Source organism: Phaeoacremonium minimum (assembly GCF_000392275.1).
Source record: "Phaeoacremonium minimum UCRPA7 unplaced genomic scaffold PA7_03_scaffold_541, whole genome shotgun sequence".
Taxonomy (NCBI): Eukaryota; Fungi; Ascomycota; class Sordariomycetes; order Togniniales; family Togniniaceae; genus Phaeoacremonium; species Phaeoacremonium minimum.
The window spans coordinates 304674-317981 of NW_006921443.1; the positions used below are offsets into that span (position 1 = coordinate 304674).

Below are 13308 nucleotides of genomic sequence, written 5' to 3' on the forward strand. Positions count from 1 at the left end.
GATTGCATATAGCGCATGAGGACACAGCGGAAACCATGTTTCAAAACTTGTATTGAGCATCGATGATGCTGTCTATGATATGCCACGTAGCGCTCTATGATGATGATATTCTCTTCCATACCAGCTTTTGACAAATGCAAAACGCCAACCCAATGCGCATCATCACCTTACTGCGTCTTCATGTCCATTAACACGCCTATCCATGCACCCTGATCCCAGTATAGCCATACCAATATGCACAAAATCAATTGAACAAAGTTCAGTCATGCACAGCAGCCACTACGCTGTGACTTTACGCCAGATCATCAAAGTCGTCATCATCCCAGCCTAGTTGCTGGTAAATAGTCATTTTCTTGCCCTCGGGGGTAGCCTCCACCTGTTCGGGGATTGCCGCGAGGTTTGTAGGAGATGTGTGTCGCCTGATAGGCGGTGTTGACCTGAGTGTCTCTTCTGATAGCCCAGGCCTTCTTTTAATGGGGGTCTCGAATAGGCCGACCAAGCCTGGAGATGAGGGCTCAGGCAATGTTCTCGAGTTTCGGCTTGCAGTTCCTGGCACCTCGAGGAAGTTGTGTTCCGGTTTAGCCTTCCTTGCTTGCACAGGTGAGGATGGTGGTATGACAAACTCGTCTAAGTTCGGTTGAAATAGCCTATTAGGAACGGCGGATGATCGTATTGGAGTCGCCTTGACTTTGTTCGCGATAGGCGTACTTGCGACTTCATCGGGGTTGAGTAAGCTCGGTGCAAGTACCCTCCTCGGTGCTGAGGATGGAATGACCGAACTGGAAGATGGAATATCAGGATTTGCAAAGCTCTGCTGGAATATCAGATTCCCGGTGCCTTGGGTTTCGCCAGATAGTGCATCTCTGAAGCGGTTATTTGCCGGAGTGGCTTTGACTTGTATGTTACTGAAACCGGGAGTTCTTGTGGGTTTCTTTGCTTCTGCAATCCAAATTAGAATCGTTCTACCAACAATGCAATTGCAATACTCACTCTTGATTTGAGACATACTGAGCGATGTACGCTTTTCAGCTTCTTCAACGATAGCCTTACCCGCAAGTTGCCTATTCGGCTTTTTAAGCGCGGAGATAGCGTTCTGGAGCTCAGCGTCAACAAGTGCTTTCTTTTTCGCTTTGACATCGTCCACACTGCAGCTCGAGTTGCTCCTCGAGAGCATGTTATTGGACCTCTCTCTGAGAGAACCGGAATCTCTCTTGGGTATGTTTGCCAAAGCTGCCGGTTCACTTGCTTCCCGCTTGAAGCCAGGAATAGCTGCAGGTGTGGCTGACCTCATCCTAGCTAAAACGTCTGCCGGTCCGTGAGAGCCTCGGCGCTTCAGTCTATCATTGGATAGGACTCGGTCAAGGCTCCTAACAGACTTGGACGGCATTGGTCTCTTTGCAGCAGCTCCCGGTTTGGGCTGTGGTTTCGCGACAGAGGAAGATTTTGGTTTTCTGGGCTTAGGGGGAGACACAATGACCGGTCCACCCAGCTTGCGATTGAGCCCGTCACAAATCTCCGGAAGACGAGAAGAGAAGCTGGAATATGTAAGCCCGCGTTTAGATGGCAAAATTTGAATGAATGTACTTACAATGGTAGGATGATGTCGATGCAGAAATCTTTCAGCGGATCCGAGTTTGCTTTTGAAAGTTCCTGCGATTCTGTTGCGTCTCTCAAGGCTTGGGATTCGGCAACAACCTTAACCTCATCTAAAACAGTTGACTGCCAGATACAAAGTCGGTCTGCATGAATGTCAACGAGGACTGGGAAATTGTGCTTGTTTCTTTTCCTGGAAGGGGCTTCCAGGCTCATTTCCTTTTCTGGTGTGGCACCTGGGAGTTGACTGTCTGGCGCATCCACCACTGCCGGCAGTGCTTGCAGAGCCAGAATCTCCAGTATCAAGATGATCTGCAATTGCGTCTCTCGTGTGCGCAGACACGATATGTGATACCTCGTCTGCTGCTCATCAGGTCGGGTCTCGTCCTCATCGCGTACTTCTGGTCTGTGAATGGTCCACCATCGTTTGACGTGTTCTTCTTCAGTCGGGTATAGTCCATCTTTCCCTAGCTTCATCTTCTTGGTCTTTCTCTTCTTAGCTTTCTGTTCGCCGTCGTCCGAGCTATCAACGAGTGTCTTCATCTTGGATAATATCTCGGGCACCGTTTCACGGTACTTTTTGTCGATTATGATGGTTGTCATGACAAGACTTTTCAGAAACTCCACGAGATCTTTCATCTCTAAATTGGCGTCGCAGTCAAGATGAAAAGCTGCGCGAGCCCGAGACAGTGGCCCCTTTGCAAAATACGCGAGAGATCCCTATGCATGTAAGAATTCGCAGGGGGTAATATATATCAAGTATGCCTACCTTTGAGTGATACAGAGCCTCGAAATACTGGCTTCTAATATTCTGAAATATGCCATCCGCCGTTGGTTGAGCAAGAGTTTCGTCATTTGGTTGCGAGGTCGAGTGCTGTGATGGGAACACAGGGCGTGTAGGCTCTGAAGTTGATTGCTCCTGAAAATCCTCTTCAACAAGAGTTTGTGATGTGAGATGTGTATCTACAACCAGTGTCTCTTGACTTTGAGGCGCTGACCCGTCCAAAGGCGATATGGATTGAGATCTAGGCTTCTTCCGGATCAACGATTGTAGTTCCTCAATTGCGATTCGCTTCCTTTTGTTATCTTTGTGCAATTGGGGTGTCGTCAATGGTGGTTCCTGGGCAGTTGTCTCCTTGGTTGATACCGCGGGGCGAAGACGCTGCCGACAGCAGACCGTTGCATGCTGGCCCATTTTTCCCACGTCAACCCAGGCGCCAAGTTTGCATACGACATATAATCCATTTTCATGCCACTCGATTGCATACAAATTGCGGGTCGTCTCGGAGCGAGCGAGGAGCATATTACACCCTAACCGGCCTTCCAGATCGAGAATTCGTATTTGCGACGCATAGAACCGGCCTGGAGAGACAGGGAGCTCGCCTGTGGGCATGGAGAGATCTAGAGCTGACAATGGGAGGTGTTCCCGGGGTAGAAGCATGAGTGGCTGTAAAATTTGAGGCTTCACGGTCAGGTTGGACGGATGGGGCTGCAAGTGGTCAGTTTCAACTGGTTGACAGCCTGAGAACTGCTGGCTGACCTTGATGACGATGGAGGGCTTTAATAGATCCTCCATAGGGAGAGATGATGCATCACGTTTCCGTTTCTGATTCTCCGGGAGTATGCCATCACGGCCAGAGCTGTCCGAGGTTGGAGTCAAGATGCCCGACGTCGACTTGGGGCGCGACGCGCCGGAGGCGAGGGGTAGTTCGGAGGGCATGATGGCTCTTGTGGATGAGGGTTGGCCATCTAAGTGTTGTGTCGTGAGAGAGAAAGGTCAATTGGATACATATTGGGGTGCCACTCAGATGTGATATGAAGCTATCTTCAAGGTAGGCATATAGGTAGGCATATGTTACTTTGGTGGGTGGTGGAGGTAGTCGAGATGTGCTGGTTGTAGCAGGTAGGTAGGTACCTATGTACCGAAGCCGTGGCGTCACGCGTCAGGAAGACGCGACTTGGGGACGGGCGAGCGAGAATTCTGGGAAGGTACCCCGCTGACGTTGACTGGTACAACCCATGGATGCTGGCGGGACCTGGGCAGCTGGCAGAGGTGACAGCGCAGGTGTGCAGGTGTCCAGCAAAAACTGGAGCTTGCCGAGGCACTCTAGTTCTAGCGCGGTAGCCGGTGCAAGCTGCCCAGGTGTGGCTGGTCACACTCGCTACACTGTACTATCGAACAGCACTGTAGAGTAGTGAGTGCATCGATAAGCAACATCGACATCGACATCAACATCGACATCAACATCAACGTTGAGAAAAGGTGATACGGGCCGATCCCTTCGGATCGCAATCCAAAGGGAGAAGGAGGCCCCTGGCCTCGCACGGATTGTCCACCGGGAGGAGAGCCTGAATCGCCAGCCGTTGACTATCAGACAACAACAAATCCATCGTTTTCCTGCGATACCTTAGCTATTTCTTAATACGCGTGCTATGCGATGCCGTTGTCTTCTGATCGAGAAAAAAAGATCGATCTCCTTAGCGGACGGCGATCCAGGCCCCAAATTGGAGGTACCGCGTGTCTTTTTCGCCCCGGCTCCAGCGTCCATCCATGCCTGTAAGTCCTGGATTTTTACTGGTGGCCGGAGGTCTCATCCGCCCTGGCCAGCACTTAAAGCATAAGCATCAAAGCACGGAGCTGCTTCCTTGCCCGTCAAGCAGCGTACCGGTAGGAGTGCAGCATGTCTGACAGTAAAACAAGGTCGCTGCACCGCCACGCCACGCCAGCGTCTGTGCTCCCCCCTCGGCAAGCCGCCGAAAGCTCTCTGGCCGCCCGCTGAAAGTGGCCAATCGCAACTGCAGCCCTCCCCTTCCACCGCCCTAGCTTTCCTGCTCGTCGCCACACTTCACCTCAATTTCCGGCCTCTGCTGGCCTAGTCTTCTCTAGCCTCAAAGCCTGGCTCAACGACCCAAACGGCCCAGGTGTTGAGCCCGTTGCTGTGATTCCTGTCCTTTGCGAAAACCCTCATGGATAACCCTCATTTCCTGTAATCATTGCTCCCTTCACCCTGGCAGAGTGTGTGCCGCTCATCAGTTCTTTCTGGGCTCTTAGGCTTGGGGAGCCCGCAAGCACATACCGCAGTGCTGCCAGAAAGCCGTCGACGAGGTCGAATTGATATCGCCCTTGCCCTCGGGGCCGAGTTCCCAGACGGCCATCTTTTTCCGACGACCAGAACCACGCAAAATGGCCACCGAGACATCCCCTCGGGCCGTACGGTTCTCCCAAGGCGAGGACGATCAGGTCCGACCCGACAAGGGCAAGTCCATCTACCGCCCGCACGCCATCACCATCGACTCGGGCGAGTCAGGGTCCTCCGGCGATTCGCATCCAGACCAGAACGGCATCGACGCTCTCGAACGCCAGGACGAGCTGGGCTCTTTGGTCAGATATGCCGACGCATCTAGTCACTCCAGTTCCATGTCTTCGTTGGTGCCCAACTCCCTCGTAAACGGCGCGGGAAGTCGTCACCGCGCGGCGACTGCAGAAGCCACGCCGGTCTATACCAACGGGGCGTCAACAAGACCTCAAAGACCGACCGGCCCGGCCAGAACACCATCGAATACCTATCAGCCGCAGCGCCGACCAGCGCAACAGGGACCATCCTATATCAATACCAACTCCGACCACCGATCCACCTCCAGGCCACGAGCCATAGGGACCTCGACCTTCGCACGCCAGGAACGGGCTTATGTTCAGAGGTTAAGGCAGACGGATGCACAACAACAAGACTACAACTTCCCGGATGGTTATTCGTACCCTGTAGATGACCGGGATCCTGACAGTGATTCGGAAGGTGAAACACCTAGCTCAGAAGCACCTTTTGGCAATGAGCAGGAGGACGACTCGAGGAATCTGTTTCAGCCTAATGAAGATGTCGAGCCAACCGATGAGGATGTCAGGGATCCCGACAGTCGAGAAAGGTTAGAGTGGCACGGCATGTTGGCAGCCGTGCTCACTGGAGATGTTGTCCGGCAGGAGAAGAAGCGACTGATTGGGTCATCTGAGCAAGAGATTGGCAAGACAGCACAAAAAGCGGAGCTCTGGCTCGGAATTCGCTCGAGAATATGCGGACGACATCTTGCCGTGCAGCGGCGGATGGTTGAAGAAGCCCGAGGTACTTTGGATCGCACAATCGACGACATTATCAACTTCACAATAGCTGGCGAGAGCGAAGCAGGCAAACCCCCAATCGATCAAGTGCGAGACGTTGTGCAGAAAATCGAAAAGGTCGAGACCCTCTACCCTTCTCGAGCCTCTCTGCTAGCGGCTCATAAATCAGCATCATCGGTACTATTCCAGGAGGCTTGCGACACAGTCCTCGCCTGGTACAATATCAACGAGTTGATCAGAACTGAACTCTTCGTGCTGAGGAGTTGGGTAGGAAATGACGAGCTTGACTTCTTACGGACGAAGGAACGTTCGCCAGTTGGTAATGGTATCAGCGACGAATCCTCTTTCTTGGACAAGCTTTTGAAGGAGGATGGATTGAAGTCTTTGCACGACCACATTGAAGAAGAATCTATGGGCAAGAGCTATCGTAAGAGTATGCTCAAAGCTATCACAACAACAATAGTAAAAGCCAAGGAGACCTTAATCATGAACCACGAGGCGTTCCAGAAGCGGCACCTTCCCCCGTACATGGAGGACCTTCTCACACTGATCAGTTTTCCATCTCGCCTGATCGAGGAAATTATCAAGGTCCGCCTGGCCTATGCGAAGAAGATGAAGGAGTCTGCACAGCAGAATCCAATGCTGCAGGACCAAATGATTTCTCAGTTTCAGGTTCTTTTGAACCTTGCCATCAGCATCAAGCTAGAATACCTGGAGATCTTTCAACCTGAACCAGGTTGGGAGCTACCCCCTTGCATTGATGAGGCCTTTGACCAGGTTGTACTCGATGCGCTGAAGTATTATTTCAAAATGCTAAATTGGAAATTGAATGGCAACAAGAATACTTTCAAGGAAGCCGAACTGCTATTCCAGGAGTGGGGTTTCATTAACTACATCGGCAGTCACCTACATCACGGTGATGTGGAGGTTGCTGAGCAATTTAGCAATCTGACATTCAAGGCCTTCAATCGGTTGAGTCTCACTTTCGAGAGGGAACTCCAGCGTCGACCGAAAGAGAGCGCCTTTGAAATGAGCAGGAGATACAAACAAATCTTGGACTCTGTCCGGGTGCGGCAGAGGATGCTCCAACGCTTCTCACGCCAGCTAAGTGAGAACTATGAGAATGCCACGGATTTCAGCGTAGCTTTTGGGCCTGAGAAGCTTGACGACTTATATGCCCGTCTCGCTGAATCTGGCCATTTTCAAGTCTACACGGGCAGCTTAGAACATGAAGGTGTCATTCTCGTGGCATCGCCTGCGCTGCAAGGCCGACCTGAGGAGATACAGTCGATCATCGGCACAGCCTCTTACGAGCACATCTCTGAAGATCCCACGGATCCTTACATTCTCATCATCAAGGCCGAGAATGCCCCAAGCTGGTACGGACCACAGATATCATTGACGGTCCGAGAGGAGCCTTTAGACCTCAAGCTCGGCCACATCCGACTAGTTGCAGGCGGCTCACAAGTCCGTCTGGTAAACGCCAAGAAGACATTCCTGGACCTTATCGACACGCAACTCGATGTTGTAGTTGAGCAGAGATCAAATTTAAAGAGAGTCAATCAGAGACTCATGGACATTCGAAAGGTCGCATACAGGCTGTCCAATACATTCATGGACAGTGTTGAAACTATTCGAAGTCAAACGCAAGGCCTGGCTGTTCAAGATCTGATTCAAACATGTTTCGTCTTCGCTACAGAATTTGGTCAGCGGTCGCTGTTGTACATGGACAGCAATCGACGGCAGATGAACAACATCAAGCTAACGAAATTGGCTCTTGATTGGGTAAGCTTCATTTGCGACGACTGCGTCTCGTCTGACCGCAAGACATTCCGTTGGGCAGTGCTCGCCTTGGAATTTGCCATGGGTATGACTAGGGGGAGACATATTCTTGCTTTAGGGGATGATGAATATGCTAAATTGCGAGCAAAGGTAGCGGGGTGTATGTCGCTGCTCATTTCTCATTTCGACATCATGGGTGCAAGGTCGAGTGTTGCCGCGCAAGCCGAACGCCAGCGAGTCGAGGCACTCATGGGACAATTCAAACGTCTGGATAAGGGCAAGATTGTGGATGACCACGAGGCGTCATTATTTGTTCTTGAACATAGGCTAGAAGAGCTTTCCAGGATCGACGATGCCAGGAAGCAGATTTTGGCTGAGAGGTCTGCTTTAGGCCGAGTGCTAGAAGCCTCGAACGAGGTTGACCGATCTCTTGCTTACCTCTCATCTACCGCCACAAACTTCACAATGAGATGGCAGCAGGGTCACTTTGTCGGTGGTGGCACATTTGGTAATGTGTATGCAGCGATGAACCTCGACACTGGTCACCTCATGGCTGTCAAGGAGATTCGTTTGCAGGATCCAAAGCTCATCCCCACGATTGCAACACAGATCAAAGACGAGATGCGAGTTTTGGAGTCCGTGGACCATCCAAATGTCGTTTCTTATTACGGCATTGAAGTCCACCGGGACAGAGTCTACATATTCATGGAGTTTTGCTCTGGAGGCTCTTTGGCAAATCTTTTGGAGCACGGGCGAATTGAGGACGAACAAGTCATTATGGTTTATGCACTACAACTCCTAGAAGGTCTTGCTTACCTTCATGAGGTCAAGATCTGCCATCGTGACATTAAACCAGAAAGTGAGTCTTCACCTTAATGACCAGTCAATCAGATCACTAATTGTATCAGATATCCTGCTCGACCACAATGGCATCATTAAATATGTCGACTTTGGTGCCGCCAAAGTCATTGCTCGTCAAGGCCGGACTTTAGTTCAAGACTTGACGTCTACGAAACCAAACAAGTCCATGACCGGCACACCGATGTACATGTCACCTGAAGTGATCAAGGGAGAGAACCCTGGTCACTTCGGTGCCGTGGACGTCTGGTCTCTCGGATGTGTCATCCTTGAGATGGCCACTGGCCGGCGACCGTGGGCTAATCTCGACAACGAGTGGGCCATCATGTACAACATTGCTCAAGGCAATCCCCCACAACTACCGACTACAGATCAGCTTAGTCCGGAAGGTATTGACTTCCTCAAGCGCTGCTTCGTCCGCGACTCTACAAAGCGAGCAACTGCTGTTGAGTTGCTTCAACATGAATGGATCATGACAATCCGTAACCGTGTTGTGGAGCCTTCGACACCTAGTGACACGAGCTCATCAGCACAGAATACACCCAATACGGCTTCTGCCTCAAGTAGGGGAAGCTTTGGGGTGGACGGCTTCTACTAGGAAGAGAAGATTTGACACGCGACACCCACTCAGACCGAATGTGCCTTCTTCACCCCTTAACTTTATTGTAAGACGGCGCAACCTCCTGCGATACACGATTATGCATTGGAGGCATTATCCTCAATTTTCCTAACTCACCTGTAACGAAATCATGTATGGTGGACTCATATACATCGACTATACCAAGTCAAGATTGCAATGAAGCGACGAGTTTGGAGTCCGGCCGGGTTTACTTGTATCGTCATTATTAGTATCCGGTCAGCACATGAGACCGAGTTTTTTTGGCAGTCCTAAGACACTGTCGAATCAGAAGAGTTGGCTTTCAACTCGACGGGTTCAATAGAAATCAATCAGAGCCCAATAGTGACTCTTGCACATAAAATTTAATAACATTGACTACAATCATCATTTCACATTAAATATTACCCAGCCCAATTTTCTTGAACAACAGCGGCCACATCAGTCCATAAATCTTTGTGCCGTGATCTCTATGGCGATGAGAGCACTCGTATAGCCAGGACCTCCTCCGAGTGCACGTGTTGTCAGACGGAGACGGCTTTCAATGCCAATCCTCCTTGACTCACGTGAATATCCCAAATTTGCCTGTCTTCTCGAACCTTTCGCACCATGCTTTCAAATCATCTGCAAGCCCTTCAATCACCTCTGCGTCGACGATGTCTTCCTGCCAGTCGAGACAGATTGTCACCGGACCACCATTTACACCCGAGACGTTTACTGAGAAGGCAGGGCCAACAACCGCCGCTGGTTGGATGAAAACGGATCGTTCGATGCGCCAATTTCCGACTTCGTCCTTGTCATCGACAGCCGAAGATGAGTTATAGCGAGTCGACCCTATGTTGGACAATCCCCAGGTATCGTCCCGCGACTGCCCCATCTTCCTCAGCCACCGCTGCCGCCAGTCGCTCACCCAGGCCATCAGGCCAGCTATGTCGTCGTTCGGTAGGCTCCCCAGCTTCTTTGTGATCTCAGCGCGTACTGTTGCGGCAAGTTGCCAGATTGTGTTCTCCGTTTCGTCATCCGAAGCCGGCGTGCTTGACGGAGCCGGACGAAGTTGCGCAAGAACCCGAGGCCCAAAGTCATGCGGAGTTGAAGTATTCATGGCAGTCATGACCTGTGACAAGTCGATTTCCTCACCCGGAGGGAATCTCGCGAATGGCGCGAGACTTATGGCAGTGAAAGACCTGAAAGCTTCCGCGGCCTCCGCAGGAACACGGCGGGACAGGGAGGCGAGGACAAGGACATGAAGCAACGACGTCAAAGTTGCTTTGTGCGCTCGGCATCCCGCGAGGAGAGAAGCTAGCGTTGATGGCGATATATTGACCAGTCGCAAATGCAAAGCATGCGGCTCCAGCGCAATGGGCTTTCCGGTCCAGGGCTTCACTGGAGGAGTTCCCTTCAGCCACGCCGGGCCGAACTCATTCCAAAGGCGGCGGAACAGAAAGGACCAGCTGATCTTGAATCTTACCAGCTCTTCTTGCGACGGTGCCAAAACCGGGACCTCTTTCAGGGTGAGGACATGATCCCTCAGCTCCGATGGTGGGGCCGAAGCTCTGTTCAGCTCCTCGAGGAGAATCGTATGGACAAGCGCAGTGCTTTTGCCGTCTGCAATCGAATGATGGGTTGCGAAAATCACTTCAAAGACGACCGAATCATCATCCTGGGTTGACTTTTGAATTGGTTGGACTACAATGACTTTCCAAGGTGGTCGTATGGTCATTTCCGTCCAGACTTGATCGAGGCGGTCCTCAATGATCCCCAGGAGGCCCAGGTCAAATGTGGGATCTTCGAAGGGAATCTGAGGCAGCCTCTTCCACTCTAACATCTCCTGGATGTTGATCTTAGGGATGTGGATAAAGTGTGGCTCATCGGTGTCATCGTGGATGATACCAACTCGTAGCGAAGAGAGCCGAAGGATCGTCCTGGCCAGAGCATCTTCAAAAAGTTGCCGAGTCGGGGAAGCCCTGAAAACTACTTTGGGGACAACATAGCGGCAGCAATTGGCGATGCCGCGATAGAGGCCTAATGCGTGGCGAGATGTTGAGTACACCTCGCTGGAATGAATGGTTAGCGGGAGCAACAGCTTTTGTTTGGTTGAATTCATCTTACAGATGCCCAAGCGGACGGACAAGCTCGATGCCTTTTACGCTGTCAATTGCCATTGAGCGGTGGTCTGAACTAAGCTCAGGGCTTTGTCAAGCAATTGGGAAAGCCGGGGTGGCTTTTCAGATATTTCAAGGGCATGACCTGGACTGATTCCAAAGGTCAGCTGGTTGTTTACCACCTCGTCTCGGCTTCTGTATTGCCCGGCTAGCCTACAGTAGTTGAGCGCCCATGTTTTCGTTGGGTTTCTTTTACATCAATTCCCAAAGTGCCTTACAGCTCTCGGTTATTTTATTGACATCAGTATTTTATGTTTCAACCTATAAATCGTATTACAATTCCTATATCTATACTACGAGATCTCCTCGTCTTTGACTTCTCTGAAGGCATGCTAGGCTAGCTACTGACTATTCTGGGTAGGTCAGGGGCTACCCCCGTTCGTAGTGGGGGTCCCACGTGACTAGAAGCTGAGGCTCTACTCCCTGCGATAAGACTAGCGTCTGGATAAGGCCCCGAGAGAGCGGTCCGTGCTCCACCCTTCTGTTGTTGACGAGATCCCAAGCTTGATCCAAACAAGACCTCTTCAGCTTTCCGGCGGACTGGTTCTTGTCGTCAACCAGGTGCGCGATCATTCAACTTCCTTTCTTAACCAAATGAGATGTCACTTGGCACGACGCGACGCGACCAAAGAGCTTTTGTCATCAAGAATGCAGCTACCCGCTTCTTAATCGCCCTTCGATCCATCCACTCCGCCCGCGCAAGATGACGGAGCGTGAGAGTCGGGAGTCAAAAGATATTCTTAGGACGCGATCTAATGGCCATAGCGCATCACCGCAATTTGTGAGCCGGAGAACTCAGCCAAAGAACTATCACCCGCGGAGGGAATCAAAAGAGAATGTCATAGTGGAAATGGCGGGGAACGACGCGCAGGGCCGCCCTACGAGTTCGGACTCTTCGTCTGACCAGAAGATCACATCGCCACAGACTACTCGGATACCAAGACCATTGCAGCACTCGAATTCGAGAATGCGCCGGCAGATGTCTTTTGCGGATGAATACAAACTAGCGGAAGAGAAGCTGGCTGAGGAGCAGTTAGCAGCACGTGGATCGCCAAGTCCTGCACCGAGATCATGGCGCACCAAAGAAGATGCCGAGAAAAAGAGCATGCAGGCACTCTTCTCCCAGAGACCCCTTGATTTTGGGCACCAAAGAAGAGCGGCGCGGCGCTCAGGGGATCTCGGTCGCGAGGACACACTCAATTCCATTGGGAGTTCTGGTTTAGGGAGAGAGGAGTCTGTCAGCGATATCGACCGCAAGTTGAAGCAATATCAGGAGGATAGAAACGCTGTGGAGGGCATGAGTGGTGGCAAAAATGGGTTGTTCTCAAAAACGAAGCTTGGGCCCAAGGTAGCCGAGACTGGTCACGAACTCGCGCGAAAGACAAGCAATAACAGTCTCAACAACGAATCAACACCACGAAGGACGTGGGGCAGCCTGGCCAAGCCTGACCCTGACTGGTTGAAGCGAGTTATAACTTCATCCGAGAAGGGCGTCGGTTCTAAAACGAGTTCGGGAGCGCAGATCGACCGTGACAGAAGAGCCACCGATGATCTTATCCCTTCTATCGAGCATGACCGCATGCCATTTGGAGCGGGCTCGCCGAAGGTACGACCAGGAACCGTTCCGCCAACGCGTTCCCCAAACAAGAGCTTCGCCTGGCAGGCGGAAGAGGATTTCACCGCTGGCGACCTTCAAATTTCCAACAGCCCACCTGTGAAACCTAGGAGGAGTAGCACAAAGTTGGACGATCTGAAGCGCCTGGAAATTGGAACGGACAGGCGGCCTTCTGACGGCATCCGATTTCCCGCCCGCACAAACACAAAACTCGACGAGCTTCGACAACTAGAAATCGAAGCAGCTTCACGATTTCCGAATAGTCCTCCTCAAGAGGTTGGAGCAGATTCGGAGAATGGCAAATCGGCAAATGAGGGGAGTGGCCAGACGTTCAATCAACTACGACGAACGAATACCAAACTCGACGAGATCCGTGCCCGCGAAATCGAGAGTCTCTCTAGGAAAGCTCTTGCTACAGCACGTTTGGACGAGCTTCGAGAACGAAATTCAAAATCTCCATCTCTTTCGCCCGAGATAAGTCGGAAACCCAGCCGAGAGGTGTTGCGAGAACCCAGCCCAAGCGGTGGCCTTGGAACAAGACGTCAGTCTTACAAGGACACAATTCCAGAGA

At 51.5% G+C, this 13308-nt stretch overlaps 1 protein-coding gene across 1 annotated transcript; it reads left to right on the forward strand.

Annotated features, from left to right (window-relative positions):
* Nucleotides 1-4777: 4777 nt before the first annotated feature.
* On the forward strand, nucleotides 4778-8942 carry UCRPA7_7609 (putative map kinase kinase kinase wis4 protein; the record flags this gene model as incomplete). Its single annotated transcript, XM_007920137.1, has 2 exons — nucleotides 4778-8345; nucleotides 8395-8942. The coding sequence occupies 2 exons, from the start codon at nucleotides 4778-4780 to the stop codon at nucleotides 8940-8942; spliced, it is 4116 nt and encodes a 1371-aa protein (XP_007918328.1).
* Nucleotides 8943-13308: the final 4366 nt, after the last annotated feature.